The following is a 17,739-nucleotide window of genomic DNA, read 5'->3' as shown; positions in this document are numbered from 1 at the left end:
AAAAAAAAAAAAAAAAAAGTTTTTTTAAAATCTTTAAATTTTAAATAAATATTAAAAAAACTGAATCATTAAAGCACCTATGGGTAGACAATCAGGTATAACTGATTAAAGGATGACTTATTGCTACTCAAAATCTGTTCCTCAGATCAGCAGCAACAGTATCACTTCAAAGTTTCTTAGAAATGAAGTATCTAAAAAAAAAAAAAAGAAATGAAGTATCTCAGGCTCCACCTTCAGACCTACCCGTTATGGACTGTATTGTGTCCTTGACAATACTGGGAGGTAGGGCCTTTGGGAAGGTAATTACAGTTAAATAAAGTCACAAAAGTGGAGCCCTAATACCCCAACACACTTAATTGTGTACGTGTGCATGTGAGCACACACACATAGAAGGCCATGTGAAGATGCAGAGGGAAAGACAGCTAGCTACCTGGAAGTCTGGAAAAGAGGCCTCATCAAGATCCAATTCTGATAGCACCTTGATTTTATATTTCTAGCCTCCAGAGCTATAAGAAATAAGTTTCTGTTGTTTAAGCCACGTAGTCTGGGGTATTTTGTTATGGTAGCCCTAGCAGGCTGAATCAGAATCTGCAGCTTCAGATCCCCTAGGTGATTTTCAATCTTGCACTTACTGATCAAATTATACTGATTTCTAATTGCTTGAAAATGACAAGCTCTATTCCTTCTAAGATTTAAATAAACTGTTTCTTTTGCCAATGACCCTTTACTTTCCATCCACAAAGTCCACCTTTCTCTGTCTTCAACTCAACTTCAGATCTCAACTAAGAAGAAACTTCTTCCCAAATGGCTTTCTGGATTACATATTCTTCTTTTGTGCTTCTATAGCACCCCATACTTAAACTATTTACTTCTGTAACCTACCTGTTATTAACAACTTACTTTTTCCTTTTTATTCTATCATAATGTTTTATTTTCTTGCTTACTCCCCATACTCTGTAGGCTGAAGATAAATGGGCAAGTTTAATTGCTCTCGGCTCTCTCCCTAGTACCTAGTATAGGCATTAAATATTTTGAATGAATAAACAATTATCTAGGCCTAATCATATGGCATCAATGCCAAGAAATTATCATGCCAAGAGTATCTACATTCCATCAACCCTTTACCACTAACAATCCTAAGATTTTTCTTAACTTAAATGTACGCTTAAGGAACTAAAAGAACTTAGGAAACAGTAACAATTAGTAATAAAATAAAAATAACATAATGAGATAGTAAATATTTAGAGCAAACTACAAATATTCCAAAAAATTAATAGAAAAGACAGGTTTGAACTGATGCAGATGTAGAAGAATTCAAAGAAGAAATGGTAAAAGAGTTACACAATTAAAGATGAACACAATACAAGAAGGTAGAAAAGATGTGACAGATATTCTAGATAAAGTTTTCCCATGGAAACAGGAGTTGCTATACAAGGGTTCTAAAGAGATTGTTATTGCTGACAACAAAAGGGAATGTTTAGAAGCAGTCTAGATAGATACTTCACTACATCATATCATGTCATAACATCTCCAAATAAACTTTTGTATGTAGTTAAAAAGGGGTGGGGGGAGGGGGTCCCTGGGTGGCTCAATGGTTTGGCGCCTGCCTTGGTCCCAGTACGCGATCCTGGAGTCCCGGGATCGAGTCCCGCGTCGGGCTCCCGGCATGGAGCCTGCTTCTCCCTCTGCCTGTGTCTCTGTGTCTATCATGAATAAATAAATAAATAAATCTTAAAAAGGGGGGTGGGGTGGGGGGAGATGCCATGCTATAAAAGAAATAACACTAACTTTAAAGTCCAAAGACTTACGTTCTAGTACAACTGTCACTTCCTTGTTATTTGACCTAAGTTCTCTGGGAATCAATGTCCTGAATGACAAAATAGAAGAGCTGGACTAGACAACCATGACAGTAACTTCAGCTATGACATTCTATGGATCTATGAAGTTGTTTATCAAAACAAAAAACAAATCCAACTGAACCTCCAAAACAATAAAAGAAGCATATTACATACAATCAACACCATTAAAGAGGTGCAAAACAGATATGACAATCACAAAGGAGAATCTAGAGTCTCCAAATAAACACACCTCAGCAATTGTTTCCCCATTTCATAATGGAATAATTACATCTAATTTTTAAAATGTTTTACAACAGAAGAAACCAAAGAAAGTAAATACTGATCATACTTTTGTAACTAACCTAGAGTTTACAGTAAAAGGTTTTTCAAATGTCACCTTTCATCACAGCTGAATAAATGTTTAAGTAATAATTTAATATTGTCTTTTAGGCATACTGCAAGAAAACTACTCATCTCTTACACTATAGATAAATATAGTCCCTAAATAATTTGGGAAGTTGAAGTGAGCTTGAGAGAATGTGTCCAAAAATGTGGTCTTTGTAGTTAGCACTTCACAAATGAAAGAGAAACTATCTACATTACTGAAAAGAAATTCTATTCTGCTCAGGGTGCACTTCAAAGGAAATCCTATCATTTGATCATCTTAGGGTTTAAAAAAAAATGTAGCTTGCTTCTTTTTAATGAATACCAATATCTTAAATGATGTAAAAGTAGATAAAGAATATTAATTAGCTCCCCGGTACCCAAGGATATCAAATAACTTTGAGAAGCCTATTATATCTTAACCAGAAACTGAATTTGTAGTTTTTTTCCCTGTTCACACTAAGTATAATTCACCAATGTTTCCCAAAGTAGTTTGTATATTATCTGGAAATAATTTTCCCCCAAAGGAAAGAGTCACATTGGATAAAAATATCAGAACAGCCCCTATTATTACTACAAAACATGAGCCATTTATATAAAAAAAGAAAAAAATTTCATGATTCCATATTTAAATATGGTTTACTCTTAAGGTGAAATGACTGCCTATATTGAATTCATCTATTAGTTGCCAGCACAATTAAAGCAACTTTGAGATTTTTTACATTCCAAATGGCAACATACAGTATCTGCTTATACATATTTGTCAATAAGTATTTACTCAATTTCTACAATGTATCAGAACCTCTGCTAAGCACAAAAGAAAACAGTATGTACAAGACTACTCAATAAAGGGATGTCTGAATATAAGTCAATTTTTAAAATAACTATAACCAGTATTTTGTCATAAGCAACCTCTATATAGCTTTTCAGATCTACAAAGAACTAAAACTTGTCAAATCGGTGTTTCATAAGTAAAGCTATTAAGAAGGAAGAATATAAAGGAGATAAAGCAAAAGCAGAGATAGACGTCCATGCCTTTTATGTACCAGTACTATTCTAAATCCTTTGCAAACACCTCCCCAGCAATAAACAATAAAGCTTGTTATCATCATCATTTCCCAATGAGAAAATAGGAATCTGTCCAAGACCACAGAGCTAAAAAGAGGCAAAACTAGAATTATACCCACATATGACTCTTAACATCTTTTATCTTTCCACTTTACCAATGCTGCCTCCTTAACAGATTACAAAGTACTTTCACATAGCTCTTAAAATCTAGTCCTGCCAGATCCTTACTACTTGTAAATACAATGTATTTCCTTATCTTGCACTAGGGTCCTCTTCAAAGGCAGCAATTCTACCTGTAATGTCACAATCTCCTATCTGGTGAATGACCTGTCTTAACCTAAAAGGCTTAAATATACCTTGCTTGACAACCCAGTACAGAACTGCCCCCTTTATTTTAATCATAGCTGCATACTTTATACATCTCTAACATGGTTCTTAATAGTATAAACACTATAATAATAATAATAACAAACATTTATTGAGCACTTATTTTAATATTTACTTGATGTGTTGATACCTCTAAAACCTATGAGGTAGTTATCACTATTACCTCGGTTTTATAGTAATTTGATGTTTTCCCGTTAGACTGCAAGTCTTTGATCATTAACCATTCCCAGGTTTTATTTGGTAGATTTGATTGCCCACATAACACTGTTCTCATGGTCTTCAAATTCAGATATTAAAGCATTCAGCACATCAATGTTAAAAAAAAACTTTTCAAAAAAACTTAAAAAAATACTTTGTATTTTTTTGGGGAAAAACCCAAATTCTATAAAATTTTACACTCAATAAAGTTACTTCCTATTTTTCCTACTAAAATAGAAACTTTTTCCTAAGTTTTCAAATGTAGGCCCATCAAGAATGGCAAATATTTTCATGGTTCTGAAAAAAGAGACCCAAATATTCAAATCAAACAGAGCTCTTAATTACGGAACCATTTCTCATTTAGGATCATGATTTTCAATCTCCCCATCAAATACTAAAATGGAAAACATACCACTGTCAGAAGCTGGGAGGCTGAATGCTAAAATTTCACTGACAGCAGCAGAACGATTCCTGATCCACTTTTGGTTCCATTTGGTTCTGGAAATTACATCTTCATGTTTTACTGCAGTGTTTAAATTTTCTAATGTGAGAATTTTTTTGTCCATTTCTTTCTCCAGTAAGCAAATAATCAAATGCTAAAAACAGAGCCATTGCTATATGGCTGAATCTTATTTAAATTTTTTTTCTTATCCTCAGTAATAAAAAATCTCATACTTCTTAGACTATTAATTGAAAGATTTAAGCTGTTCGAAGATTTTAGCTATCCTGCTGATATACTGCTTGATTAAAACAATCAAAATCTTAGAAGATACTGTTATCATCATCATAAGAAACTCATGTGACCAGGGACAAGGTCCCATGTCTATACTATAGTTTCAACTGATTCAGTTAAAAAATGTATTTTATTATATACACAGACATAAAGACCATGTGTAAAATATTAACAGTAAACAAACTTAAGTGTATAAAATATCCATTGCAATTATTCTTTTAACTTTTCTTTTTTTTTTTTTTTTTCTTTTAACTTTTCTATAAGATTTCAAAAGAAAATAGAACACCCTAACTCATTCGTTTGAGAAGATGTAGCTGGAGGAGTCAATTCAGAATCTTTATCCCCTTTTGAGTCAAAATATTTTAATATCAAAGAACAGAGCCTAAGCTAATATTAACACGCCCCTGTTTTTTTAAAATGTATGCTGTAAAAATGTATAGCCAGTAACCGTATTTTAAGGTATTCAGAACTTATTTTCTTTAGCACTAACTCAAAATCAGGAGGCATACTATTTGCTACCAACTGTTTTCTAGAAATGAAACATTAAAGATTGGCATTCTGGTCAACTAATTTTTCATACAGCAACATCATTTCTGTAGCAACTGCTAGTGATCTATCAGTATCAATCTCAATATATCTTTTACATTCAAAATGATAACTAGATAAAAACCACCTCCGTATGAGCTTCCACTCATAAGAAAACAAAGTCAGAAGCACTGATGTCTTCCCTCACTTACAGTGAGAGGAGATTCATGTCTGCCATCAATTTTTTCCAAATGCAAAATGAAATATCTACTAATATTCCACACTGAACGAATACACAGCTGTGATGCTGAAAGATGTCCATTATTTAATTCTCTAAGTAATTTTACTCCACAACATTATTTCTCATGCCTGATTTTAAAATTCTGCCACAATATAACTTGTACTGGTTTTTGCTATGAGATGTATAAATCTTTCTCTCTATAATTTTACCAACTTAAGTAATGTCCTGGAAAACATTATTCTGTGCTCACCTTAAAAAAATACCTGTTTGTTTTACCATAGTAATTACGGTTAACTTTTCAATGGCTCTGTGACTAGACTTCACCAAAAAAGTCAACATTTTTTTGGCTTGAGAGACTAGAGAAGAATAGCTAACAAGCCCAATTTCCAGACACTTAACACCACAGTATGTAGAGCTTTTAGTTGCTTAAGTAAAATTCAATACACATGCATATTCACTTGTGCTGGCATAGAGAGATTAAAATTGAACATTCACACTGCAGTGATTATTATTATCAACCTTAACAATTTTTTAAATTTATTAGTAATATTGGACAGCAGTATCCACTACAATAAACCACCTTTTGAATAACTGGTCTATCTCGTGAATTAAGGATATGATACAAACAATAAAAAAAAAAAATCAGAGTAAGAAAAAAACATTAGCTTGCTTTTCCTGGAAATCAATCTGAAAGCAAAAACAACCTGCATCCTGTTTTACATGTTAGCTAGCACCAAATGACCAATTTAGTCCTTGCAGCACATGCACTTAAAAACACGCTGTAGAGGATCCTTAGGAAAATGTCTAAGCCTCCTGGCACCAACTACATAATGGTTTTTCCTTTTACTAGAAAAAGGATTATGACCAGTGTTCCTGAGGAAGGTAAAACTTAGTGTTTCCTTTCCTATTAGAAGACAAAATGAATAAAATAATCATAACCTTGAAGTCCTCTGTCTAGCCTCTACTTTAGAAAACTGTCCATTGATAGCTTAGTAAAGCTAAAGAAAGTAGTAAATAGATTTTATAATAGACAGAGGTCATAAATAACTCTCCCAACGGCCTAAAAATTCTCCTGTGCACAAAAATTCTATAGAGGTGTACTTAGAGGATATGAAATACTCTCTGAAATCTGTTTCGCAGTCTCTAAACGAATAGAGTCTAAGCATCCAGGACAATTAAAACTACTGAAAACTTTCTACCTTCAGGCAGTAGTGGGAAAGCAGTATAGGTAATATCTAACTACATATTCTTTGTATACTGCATTTACTGGGAAACAACACAGAATCCTTTAATTGGTCTTACTATCATGAAATCTTTTTCATTTTTATGAAAATCTGTTTTCATTTTATGAAAATAATCAAAGGATGATAGAACCCAGGAAGTAAAGGTTTCTCCCAAACTTCACAGACATTAGCACAGAAAGTAACAAGATAAAAGAAGACTCTATAATCATAATGGTCTTGTATTTGTAAAATGTATTTAAACAAATTTTTTTACTGTAGACTACTTGGTAGCACACAGGATTTATGACCACAATATCAAAGATACTGACTTAAGATAAATGTGGTTAAAATACTCATTTACTACTTATTGACTCAAGTTAATCATAGTAATTAGTATTGTATTCAGTCTATCAGGTGGCTTCAGGTCTTACTATGTTAAAATACTATCTGCTCCCCTAAAAGTTGTACTTTGTATGTGTTTAATGTTTAATATTTTTTAATAACAGTCCTTCTCAATGCTCTAAGTTTTTTGAAAAAAAGCAGTATTACCTGTTCTTTTTTTCCCATTTTCTCACCAGCAACAAAAAAAAACTCATTAGATTATAAATGATCTAGGGTCATAAGATGGACTCAAACTCATGTCTGATTTCAAATGCGGTGTTCTCCCTCTATGTTAAAATGTTCTAACATATTTATAGAGTATTAAGTACTTAAAAGGACTCTTTGGGGCCAATCACATTGGGAAACTGAATGTGTTATGTTTGGCTGTCTAACCAATGAAGAAAATGTACTCTCGAAATGCTTGTATCTATACTGCTTAACGATGAGCAGACATCTTAGCATACATGGCGTAAAAGATATAAATGGTATCAAAATAAATTTAAGGCAAAACATCAACTATTCAAAAGAATCTATAAGGCTAACAAAACAAAGCCTCATATTCGAATTTATGATTCCTACAAATAGCTGTCAGCAGCTCATGCTCAATTATCGTATGAAGAACGACTACAAAGGCCAGTAACTAGTAACATGTGAATATGCAGAAAGTTTCTACAGTCCGCTGCAAAAGGTGAAGCTAATTTTTCTTAACAGAACTTATGAACAGTCACAGTAAAACATCCTTCATTTTGATTTATTCACATAGAAATCAATCACATACTCTTCTTAATGTTTTTGGTTTGTGGATGTGGTTGAATTCCTCCAGCTGGAAGTCCATAGGTGCTTATTCGTTGTACAAGGCTTGCTACATTCCCATGTCTTTCCCGTTTAATGGGCAAATTATCATCCTTGGGTTCTGTCTCTCTCTTAATTTCCTATAAAAGAGGAAATCAGTAAATAGGCAAATTAGGTTGTATTTTATTAGATCCTAAAATGCAAAATACCAAAAAAAAAAAGGTACAGTGATTATTACATAAAACATGACATCAACAGCCTTCAGCATTTTGTCTGTCCACACGTATCTAAAGGATGTAACATGCTTTGGGAACAGTGACTCATTAGGAGTTTAAGACTCCTCACAACTGGAGACAGAGGTAAAGAAAAGCAGCCTGAAACATCACTTCCACCCCAAGGTACAAAGAAACTCTGAGATATATAATGAAACAGACAAACTTCTATCTGGGGTGGACAAACTTTTTCTATAAAGAGACAGATACTATATTGTAGAATTTATGGGCCATATAATCTCTACTGGAAAAATGAATTCTGCCATTTTTAGTGCAAAAGCAGTTATATACGTAAATGAATAAATATAGCTATGCTCCAACAAAATCTTATTTATGAACACTAAAATTTCAATTTCATGTAATTCTACAAGAGATTAAAAACTGTTCTGATTTCTTCCAACTATTTATAAAATTAGCATTCTCACTCAGCTCCTGAGTGTTATAAAAACAAGTAGTGTTCAGATTTGGCCTTTGAGCTGTAGTTTGATGAACCCTGTTCTAAGTCCTAGGTCTAACAGAAGATGTGCAAACCATCATGAAAAGAATGGGTGCCTGGGTGGCTCTGGATTGAGAGTCTGACTCTTGATTTTGGGCTCCCTGATGGGCAGGTAATTTGCCTGAGATTCTCTCTCCCACTCCTTCTGCCCCTCCCCCTGCTTGCTGGCATTTGCACAGGTGCATGCTCTCATTCTCTCTCTTCTAAAACAAATAAACCTAAAAAATAAAATAAAATAAAATAAAATAAATAAACCTTTAAAAAAAACTTCATGAAAAGAAGTATGAAATTAAAAGAAGACAAACAAACGGGAAGTCATACCATGTTCAGTGATTAAAAACTCAATTATTATAAGGATATCGATTCTCCCTAAAATTGGCACAATGATTCAATGCAATCTAAGTAACTATACCACAGATTTGGGAGATCAATAAACTGGTTTTAAGTTTGTATAGAACAAAAGGCCAAAAACAGCAAGAATACTTTAGGGAAAACAAAGTAAGGGTTTGTTTTGTTTTTAATAAGATATAAGAAAAACTGTATGATACTATAAATTAGTGTGAGATTGGCATAACAGTGACATGATAAATGAAGTTAAATAGTCCACAAGCAGACAAGCTTGACCTATAACAGAAAAAAAGTAAAGAAAACACATGATGTTCATAAAACTAATGTTCCTTATTTAGGGGGTTGGAAAGAAACTGGACTCCTAGTTTATGTATTTGATAATAAAATTAACAATTTCTGTTCATTAAAAGTAACCATTTAAAAAAAGCAAATCACTAGCCGGATGATAATTTTCACATGCAAGGTTAACAAAGAATTTGTATTTCTAGCTGTTTACATCTACCACAACGTTTACCAGTTGTTACTCTCTAGCTCATAGGATTTCAGACAATTTTCCCTTCTTTATACTGTTAAGTGTTAAATGTTTGTTGTACTTTGTTTTTAACAACGCATACCTTCTTACAATGAGAAAAAAAGGTTTTCATTTTTCCATTTCATAAATCATGGAAGATGATTATGAAAATAGACTGCTTCATTTTTATTCGTAATGCACTTAAGGAAAAACACTCCATTTGCTATTAATACACGGGAGGTCAACATCTGAAAACCTCATAGTTTTCAAAGTACTATTTTTCAAACTAATAAAAGTATAAAATCTTTGTCAAGAATGGTACTTACAACTGCAACATGCTAAAAAGTATTCATTTTCAATTCTCCTATCTCATGAGCTACCCACATTTTAAAAACCTCAAAGTCATATATCAGAGAGCTATTGTTTTCTAATACAAGAGATCAAGAACTTGGCTTGACATTCAAATTTTGTTCTTTGAGGAAAGTAACTCCAATTTGATCATATTGTGATTAAAAGTACAAGTTCAGGAGACAAATGATCTAGGTATAAATCTTAATTCTATCCTGTTCACTGATTATATAACTTTGGATATTTGTGTCATCTTTTAATAAAAATCTACCCTCTGAATAAGTATATATTGAGATAATGCTTGTTTCTTAAAAAAAAAAAAACTTACAACATATTGCTCAAGACCTAGAAATATTTTAAGAACCTTCACTATTCTAAGAGACATAATAAGCACATCCAAGAATATTAGATATAATAAATCTTCTGAGGGCACAAAACATAAAAGGAAAGGGGGAATATAAATTGGAAATATACAGTCTACACTGAATAGAGAAGTCTTGGGCTCCCAAATACATAGTGCCAAGTAAGATGTTTATCACAAGTACCAAATGATCTCAAGGCTCTAAGTAAAACTACAAATAAAAGTTTGCTTTGAGGGACACCTGGGTGGCTTAGTGGTTGAGCGTGTCTGCCTTTGGCTCAGGGCGTAATCTCGGAATTCTGGGATGGAGTCCCACATCAGACTTCCTGCATGGAGCCTGCTTCTCCCTCTGCCTATGTCTCTGCCTCTCTCTCTCTCTCTCTGTCTCTCATGAATAAATAAATAAAATCTTAAAAAAAAAAAAAGTTTGCTTTGAGCTCCATCTCCTCTTCCTCTGGCACCTCTTCCTGCTATAATCTACCACCACCAGATATACACACTCACTCACTCACTCACCACCCTAATTTTTCCCTAATCCCAGACACAGTGCCTCCAAATTACTCTTTGGCTATCCTCTTCAACAGCAAATCTGATTGACTCCTTTGAAGTGTAAGGTTTGCAGTGTTTCTTCCTTCTTCTGTCCTCTACTTCCTTTTACCTAATCACAGCCAGTAAATAAACTACTAACATAGTAGCATCTATTTTCTATGAACTTTACTTCCTTTCCTAACTTTGAAAATGGCTCCAGGAAATCCAGTAAAAAAGAGTCCCCAAGGGAAGCCTGGGTGGCTCAGTGGTTGGGCCTCTGCCTTTAGCTCAGGACATGATGCCGGGGTCCTGGGATCAAGTCCCAAATCAAGCTCCCTGCGGAATGCCTGCTTCTCCCTCTGCCTCTGCCTCTCTGTGGCTCTCATGAATAAATAAATAAAATCTTAAAAAAAAAAAAAAAAAAAAAAAGCCATCCTCAGAGAGTATACTGTACTGACAAAACTCAGGAAAACTCTGAATTTCATTCTACAAATGAAAATACACAATAGCTACTATCAATGCAAAACTGGCCAAGAAAAAGACAACGTGGATAATAAGAATCCAACTACAGTGATTCGTTTCATAGATAATGAATAAAAAGAGGCAATTTAGAGGGAGGTAAGAAGTGTAAGCAAATAAGAGGGAGCTAAAAAGGTTGGAAAGAATGTAGTTATTCTTCATCTATTGAAATAATCAAAAATACGTCACTCTGATTGCATTAACCAAAAACAACTTTTTAAAAAGATAATAAAATTCACAAACTGCTTCTTCAGTTATATCTTTATAATAATCTGGTTATCTAATCATGGCCAGTGCATGATCATAATCTGAAAAAAGAAAGCAGTTAATTTCTGTATCACAGAATAAAAGATCACAAAGAATAATGAAAACCAGATTAAAAGGGCAAAGGCATCATTTTCTTTCTCAAATGAGTGAGGTCATGCTAAGTAGAATCACAGTTCTTATGCTAATTAAAATTTAAGGAATACACTTAATATTTTTAATATAACATTAAAGATTTCCAAAAGTGTTATTAGAACTAGTACCTTTGACTATACAGAAACATAAATCAGAAGATACAGAAAAAAAATCTGTATTATTAAAGATTTACAAAAATAGGCAGAATTAAATGTTTATTTAATATATGTCCACTGTTTTAGCATTGGCTGCATCATTAGACCAGCATTTGGAAATGAGATTTCCAACCTAAAAAAAAAAAAAAATTGTTTACCCTATTCCTAAAGGTTTTTTTAGAACGTAATAGTATATAAGGAATAATCTACCTCAAGCCATTAGATTTTCATTTTTCTTATGACTAAATTAAATTGGATAGTAGCAAAAAAAACTTGCGGTTGGTCCAAAGTGAAAGTACCAACAGGAGAAAATCTCCTTAATATGAAATCAGTATGTACCTTCTGAGTGCCAACATATCAAAATCATGAAGGAAAATAATAGGACTATTTTGAAAGTTTCTAAGGGAGCCTGGATGGCTCAGCAGTTGGGCACCTGCCTTAGGCCCAGGATGTGATCCTAGAGTCCCGAGATCGAGTCCTATATCGGGCTCCCTGCATGGAGCCTGCTTCTCTCTCTGCCTGTGTCTCTGCCTCTCTCTCTCTCACTGTATGAAATCTTAAAAAAAAAAAAAAAAAAAAAAAAAAAAGAAAGAAAGAAAAATTTCTAAATTAATTCTCTTCCCCAAATATGCTATTCTCCACATATTTGCTCTCTCCCCAACTTGGACAAAAGGCCTTCCTATTGCAACTGCCCCTCCCCCACTAGAAAACACAAAAGTAGGAAAAGAGAGAAAAAGTTACATACATTCATTGTCAATAGAATAGTATTCCCTTCTCTTTTTTCCAACACAAGAATGTTAATGACAGCCAAGTGAAGTAGAATGGGAAAAACACTAAATAAAGAATTCAGACATACCACACCTACTGAAAATACCCCAGTAATTTATAATGGTCACATTTTTCATGCTAGTTATATGAATTTAAAAATGTTATTTGTGCTTTCAGTTCTAGCATGAAGGGATTTTAGAATAAGAACCACAAGTAATGAGGGCTAGAATTATCTATGACTCAAAGGGTATCAGGCCTACATGCAGATCCTTCTCCCAAAGCTGCTAGACTCCATGAGGCCACACACCTGTGGCTGCATTATTAAGCAGACAATGAGCGCTGATCCAAAAGGCAAGATCAGGAGATAGAAGCCCAGGTTCTGACACTAAAACTTTTTAGGCTTCAATTATTTCTACAACTTGAACTATCTTAGCAGAAACAAAACGTTTTAACTCCTCAAGGGGGAAAACTAGAATTTAATGTCCTAGGTTATCATTAGCATGATTTATATAATACTGTCTTGAATTTAAAATTTATGGTGTAAAATATAGAATATAAAAGAGGGAAGGGGATACAAATAATTCAGTTAAAAAGATTTTCTATAGATAACAGTCTATAAAGTATCTACCAAATTCCTGAAAGTGGAAGGAGATTTAGAGGAGGGTTAAGGAAAACTGTACTCTTCACAATAGCTACTTCTATATTCCTTGGATTTTGTTTCAACATGTATCATTTCAGTGATTCCTTTTTTTTTTTTTTTTTTTTTTTTTGTTTACACAAAGAATTGTGTGTTCACAAACAGTGCTACAAGTCAAACTGGTCCAGGGCATTTAGAGAAAGATCTTAGTTGTATGAGCACACATTACTACACCTAAATCCTTACATCTTTTCTAGCATTACCTGTACTGAAATATTTACTCTATGAATACAGCCTACATAGGATTCAGATTATCAAAAATATCCCAAATCACAGAACAAATTGCTCTTAATCATTGTGTATACTTCATGTTTTACAGTTTGTAAAAAATATTATAATACATACAACTTTGACATTTTATCTATTGTTTTTAATTTTAATTACCAATAAGGAAATAAAGTTATCTTCCATTTAGTATTCTGATAGATATCAGGGTTGTTTTCTTTTCTAATGTGCTTCAAATAATGAGGGTATATCATACATAAATTTTTCTTCTGAGATAAACTCAGCCAGCTTCCAGAACTATTCTTTTAAAATCACCAACACGGGCAGCCCTGGTGGCGCAGCGGTTTAGCGCCGCCTGCAGCCTAGGGCGTGATCCTGGAGACCCGGGATTGAGTCCCACGTCAGGCTCTCTGCATGGTGGCTGCTTCTCCCTCTGCCTGTGTCTCTGCCTCTCTCTCTCTCTCTCTCTCTGTCTCTATGAATAAATAAATAAATAATCTTTTAAAATAAATAAATAAAATCACCAACACATCTCCTAAAACTTGAAAACATCACTGATTTTATCTAAAATAAGTTTCCATAAAATGAGGGATTCCGAAAAATAAAGATCACATAAAGTCATATTGCCATTTCTTTAATTAAAAAAACAATTCTTATGGGAACAGTGGAATATCAACAGATTTAAAAACAAAATCAGCACTTGGGGCACCTGGGTGGCTCAGCCAGTTAAGCATCCAATTCTTAGTATTCTCTCTCCCGGAGGAACCTGTGTGGTCCAGTCAGTTAAGTGTTAGACTCTTGGTTTCAACTCAGGTCCTGATCTCATGGAACTGGGATCTAGCTACGAGTGGGGCTCTGTATTCAGAGGGAAGTCTGCTTCAGATTCTTTCTCCCTCTCCCACTCCTCTGCCCCCTCTACTCTAACTCTGAAATAAATAAATAAACAAACCTTAAAAAAAAGATTATCTCTCTCTCCCTCCCCTCCCTCTTAAAAAAAAAAAAACACACAAAATCCATATTCTTCTAGAAAAAGACTATATTTAAGAAACATGAAATCACTAAGATGTTTCCCAACTAGCCACATACATCAGATCATCATCTTATTCCCAATATTGCCATTTTTCTTTATTTTTATTTTGTTTAATATTTTATTTATTTATTCATGACAGACACAGAAAGAGAGAGAAAGAGAGACAGGCAGAGGGAGAAGCAGGCTTCATGCAGGGAGCCCGACGTGGGACTCGATCCTGGGTCTCCAGAATCAGGCCCTGGGCTGAAGGCAGCGCTAAACCGCTGAGCCACCCGGGCTGCCCACCATTTTTCTTTAAAAGTAACTTTTTAAAAAGACTTTAAACACACTTAAAGACTTCATGTCTGCTTAATCATTTAACTCATGGAATACAAAGAATGACAAACGTTTTTAAATGCAAGTTGTCACACTGCTCAGTTTAAAAAAATATATATAATGATTTAAATATTTTTCTAAATGAGAAAAACTGCTAGAAGTTTAAGACAAAATAAAGAAAAATATACAAATGATTTTTGCTCACTTGCCAACTTCCTGAAAATATTTAAAGGTTAATAACTTGTTTCCTTGTTCCTTATTATATTAAAAAGTCTGAAACATTTTATCAAACTTTGAGAAGTCTTCAAAAGGGATCAAATTTTAATTTCAATTTAAAAGGATGAAGAATAGCAATTCATTTGCCAGCATCTAAGATATCTTCTATGAATATATCCACTTATTTTTTAAGTAAAAAAATCATAATAACATTATGTAATAACTTGTAATATCACTGGTATAAAGCTTCCAAGAAAGTTCTATCAAAGCTCACAAATTAACATCCCTTAAACACAAACTGTCCTAATACTCTTTAAGTACAAAGAAGAAAAATATTTGTTAACTTCTTTTAATCTTATTTCACTGATTATTTCTCTGCTTTTCTTAAGAAAAACTACCTATTACTACATCATTTCTAAAAGAAGTTCTACTAGTGCATTTTCAAACCAATAAGGATACACATTTCAATCTCTATTAAAATGCATAACCATCAGAGGGAGGGGAGGGGAGTTGGGGATATGGGTGAAAAGGAGATAGAGATGAAGAAGTACACTTGTCCAGGGATAAGCACCAGGTGATGTATGAAACTGTTATCTTACTATATTTTACATCTGAAACTAATATAATGCTGTATGTTAACTGGAATTAAAATAAAAACTAAAAAAAAAAATGCATCATCAGAAGTCGAGTCTAAGACGGTAGAAGAGTAGGAGACCTTAGTTTCCTCTGGTTCCAGGAATTCAGCTAGAGAGCTATTAAATCATTCTGAACACCTGCAACTTAACCAGAGAGCTAAGAAAATTATAGCTGCAACTCTACAAATAGAAGAGCTACCACTTTCTGCAAAGTAGAAGGCACAGAGGAAGTGAATCTGAGGCAATATACAGCAGAGATGGGGAGCCTCTGGCAGCTAGCTACCAAAAACTGATATAGCAAGGGAGTGCAAAATCAGAACTTTTAGAAGTCTACTCCAGTGAGGGACATCCCTGCTTGAAAGTACTTAGGTTACAAAATGGGGGCAGAACCCTAGGTAAAACAGTACAGTGTGGTCTCAGGAAGACAGAGTGGGGGCAGAAGTGAATGTGACAGAGTTCCCAGGCATCTGAATGGGGAAGTCAGGGGCAATCAGCCAGCCCAGGAGTGGGCTCTCAGCTCGGGGTTGCCAGCATGACCACTCTCTGAGCAGAGGCCCAGCAAGTGATGAACCAGCGAGACCCCTCCCATCCTCTCTCCCTTCCTGCAGCAGTTCCCACAAGCAAGCCCCAAGAGTCTGCAGGGTTTAGGGACCCAAAAGAGGATCATGTGCCTGAAACCGAAAGGCTCAGTCACAGCCAAGTGAGCAACCAATGCACACAGGGACCAGGAATACAGGACTGACTGACTACTTTTCCCTGACATTGCATTAAGGAGTGAGGTCCCACGCTTTTGGCTCTGGGGCTGGAGATTGATAGGCCATCATTTTCACTCTCATCCTCTAAAGCAGAACAGAGAGTCTTCAGGGAACAAAAGCCAACTAGAGCAATCTGGAGCAGATTAGTTAGCCTGGCCCCTGGCAAGGGCGGTGCAGTTCCACCTGAGCAAAGACACTTGAGAATTAAGACAACAGGCCACTCCTCCAGAAGATCAGACAGGAAATCCAGTCAAGATCAAGTCTACCCAACAACGGAAACTCAAAACTCCAGCACTAGGGGATATAGAATTCATGGGGTTCTCCCCCCGACGATTCTTTAGACCTTCAATTTTAATTTTTTTCTCTTTCCTTTTTCAATTTATCAACTCCCTTTATCTTAATTTTTATTTTTACAGTTATATTCTACATATTCATTATATTTGATTTTATCTTGTATATCTATATATATCAGTTTTTCTTTTTTTAACAATTTTGAGATGCACCCTTTCTTCTAACAGATCAAAATACACCCAGAATCCAGTATATGGCTCTATTTTCTTCACCTGTCTGGCCATATTCACTTTCTTTGTTTTGTTTCATTTTGTTTTTCTTTTTTTGCTGCTTCTGTTTTTTTCATTTTCATCTTTACAGTTAGTCTCTCCTTTCAATGTTTTTAATTTTATGTTTGTATACACATTTTTATTTCCTTACAATTTTGAGATGTAGTTTCTTCTAACTAACCAATCAAAATACATTCAGTACAGTGTACTGCTCTCTTCTGTTCACCTATATGATTATATTCCTTCTTTTTGTTTTTGTCTTTTAATTTTTATTTTTACAAAAATATTCTATCCTTGTATTTATTTTTTTGTACATAAAAGCTTTTCTTTCATTACAATTTTGGGATCTAGTTTTCTAACAAACAGACCAAAATACAAACAGGATCCAGTGTATTGCTCCATCCTGTTCACCTGTTTGATTATACTCTACCCCCTACCCAGTTATGGGTCTCTTCTTATTTGTTTAGTCTGTATTTCTCTGGTGTCATTGTTGCCATTTCAGTATTTTGTTCCCTTGTCCGTCTATTCTTCTCTGGGTAAAATGACATGACAGAAAAACTCAACTCAAAAAAAGAGAAAAAGAGGCAGTACTAATTGCCAGGGACTTAATCAGAATGGAAATTAAGTAAGAAGTCGGAACTAGAGTTCAGAATGATGAAAAGAACTAAGATCTAATCAAGTGAAAATCAAAAAGCTACTAATAAGACACAATCAAAAGTGGAGCTCTAAAACAAAAAGATAAAAAAATGGAGGCTGTAACTGCTAGTATAAGTGAAGCAGAAGAGAAAATTAGTGACCTAGAACACAAAATGATGGAGAATAATGAAGCTG

General features: G+C 34.3%; 1 protein-coding gene across 2 annotated transcripts in view; it reads right to left on the bottom strand.

Annotated features, from left to right (window-relative positions):
• Positions 1–17,739, bottom strand: part of CD2AP (CD2 associated protein) — a 146,056-nt gene that overhangs the window by 80,353 nt on the left and 47,964 nt on the right. For both annotated transcript variants that reach the window (XM_038554264.1, XM_038554266.1), the window contains exon 3: positions 7,757–7,910. In XM_038554264.1, coding sequence (XP_038410192.1) covers positions 7,757–7,910 — 154 coding nt within the window. The remainder of the gene's footprint in view (positions 1–7,756; positions 7,911–17,739) is intronic.

This window comes from Canis lupus, chromosome 12 (genome assembly GCF_011100685.1).
Source record: "Canis lupus familiaris isolate Mischka breed German Shepherd chromosome 12, alternate assembly UU_Cfam_GSD_1.0, whole genome shotgun sequence".
In the NCBI taxonomy this organism is placed as follows: domain Eukaryota; kingdom Metazoa; phylum Chordata; class Mammalia; order Carnivora; family Canidae; genus Canis; species Canis lupus.
This window is presented reverse-complemented; position numbering and strand designations above follow the sequence as displayed.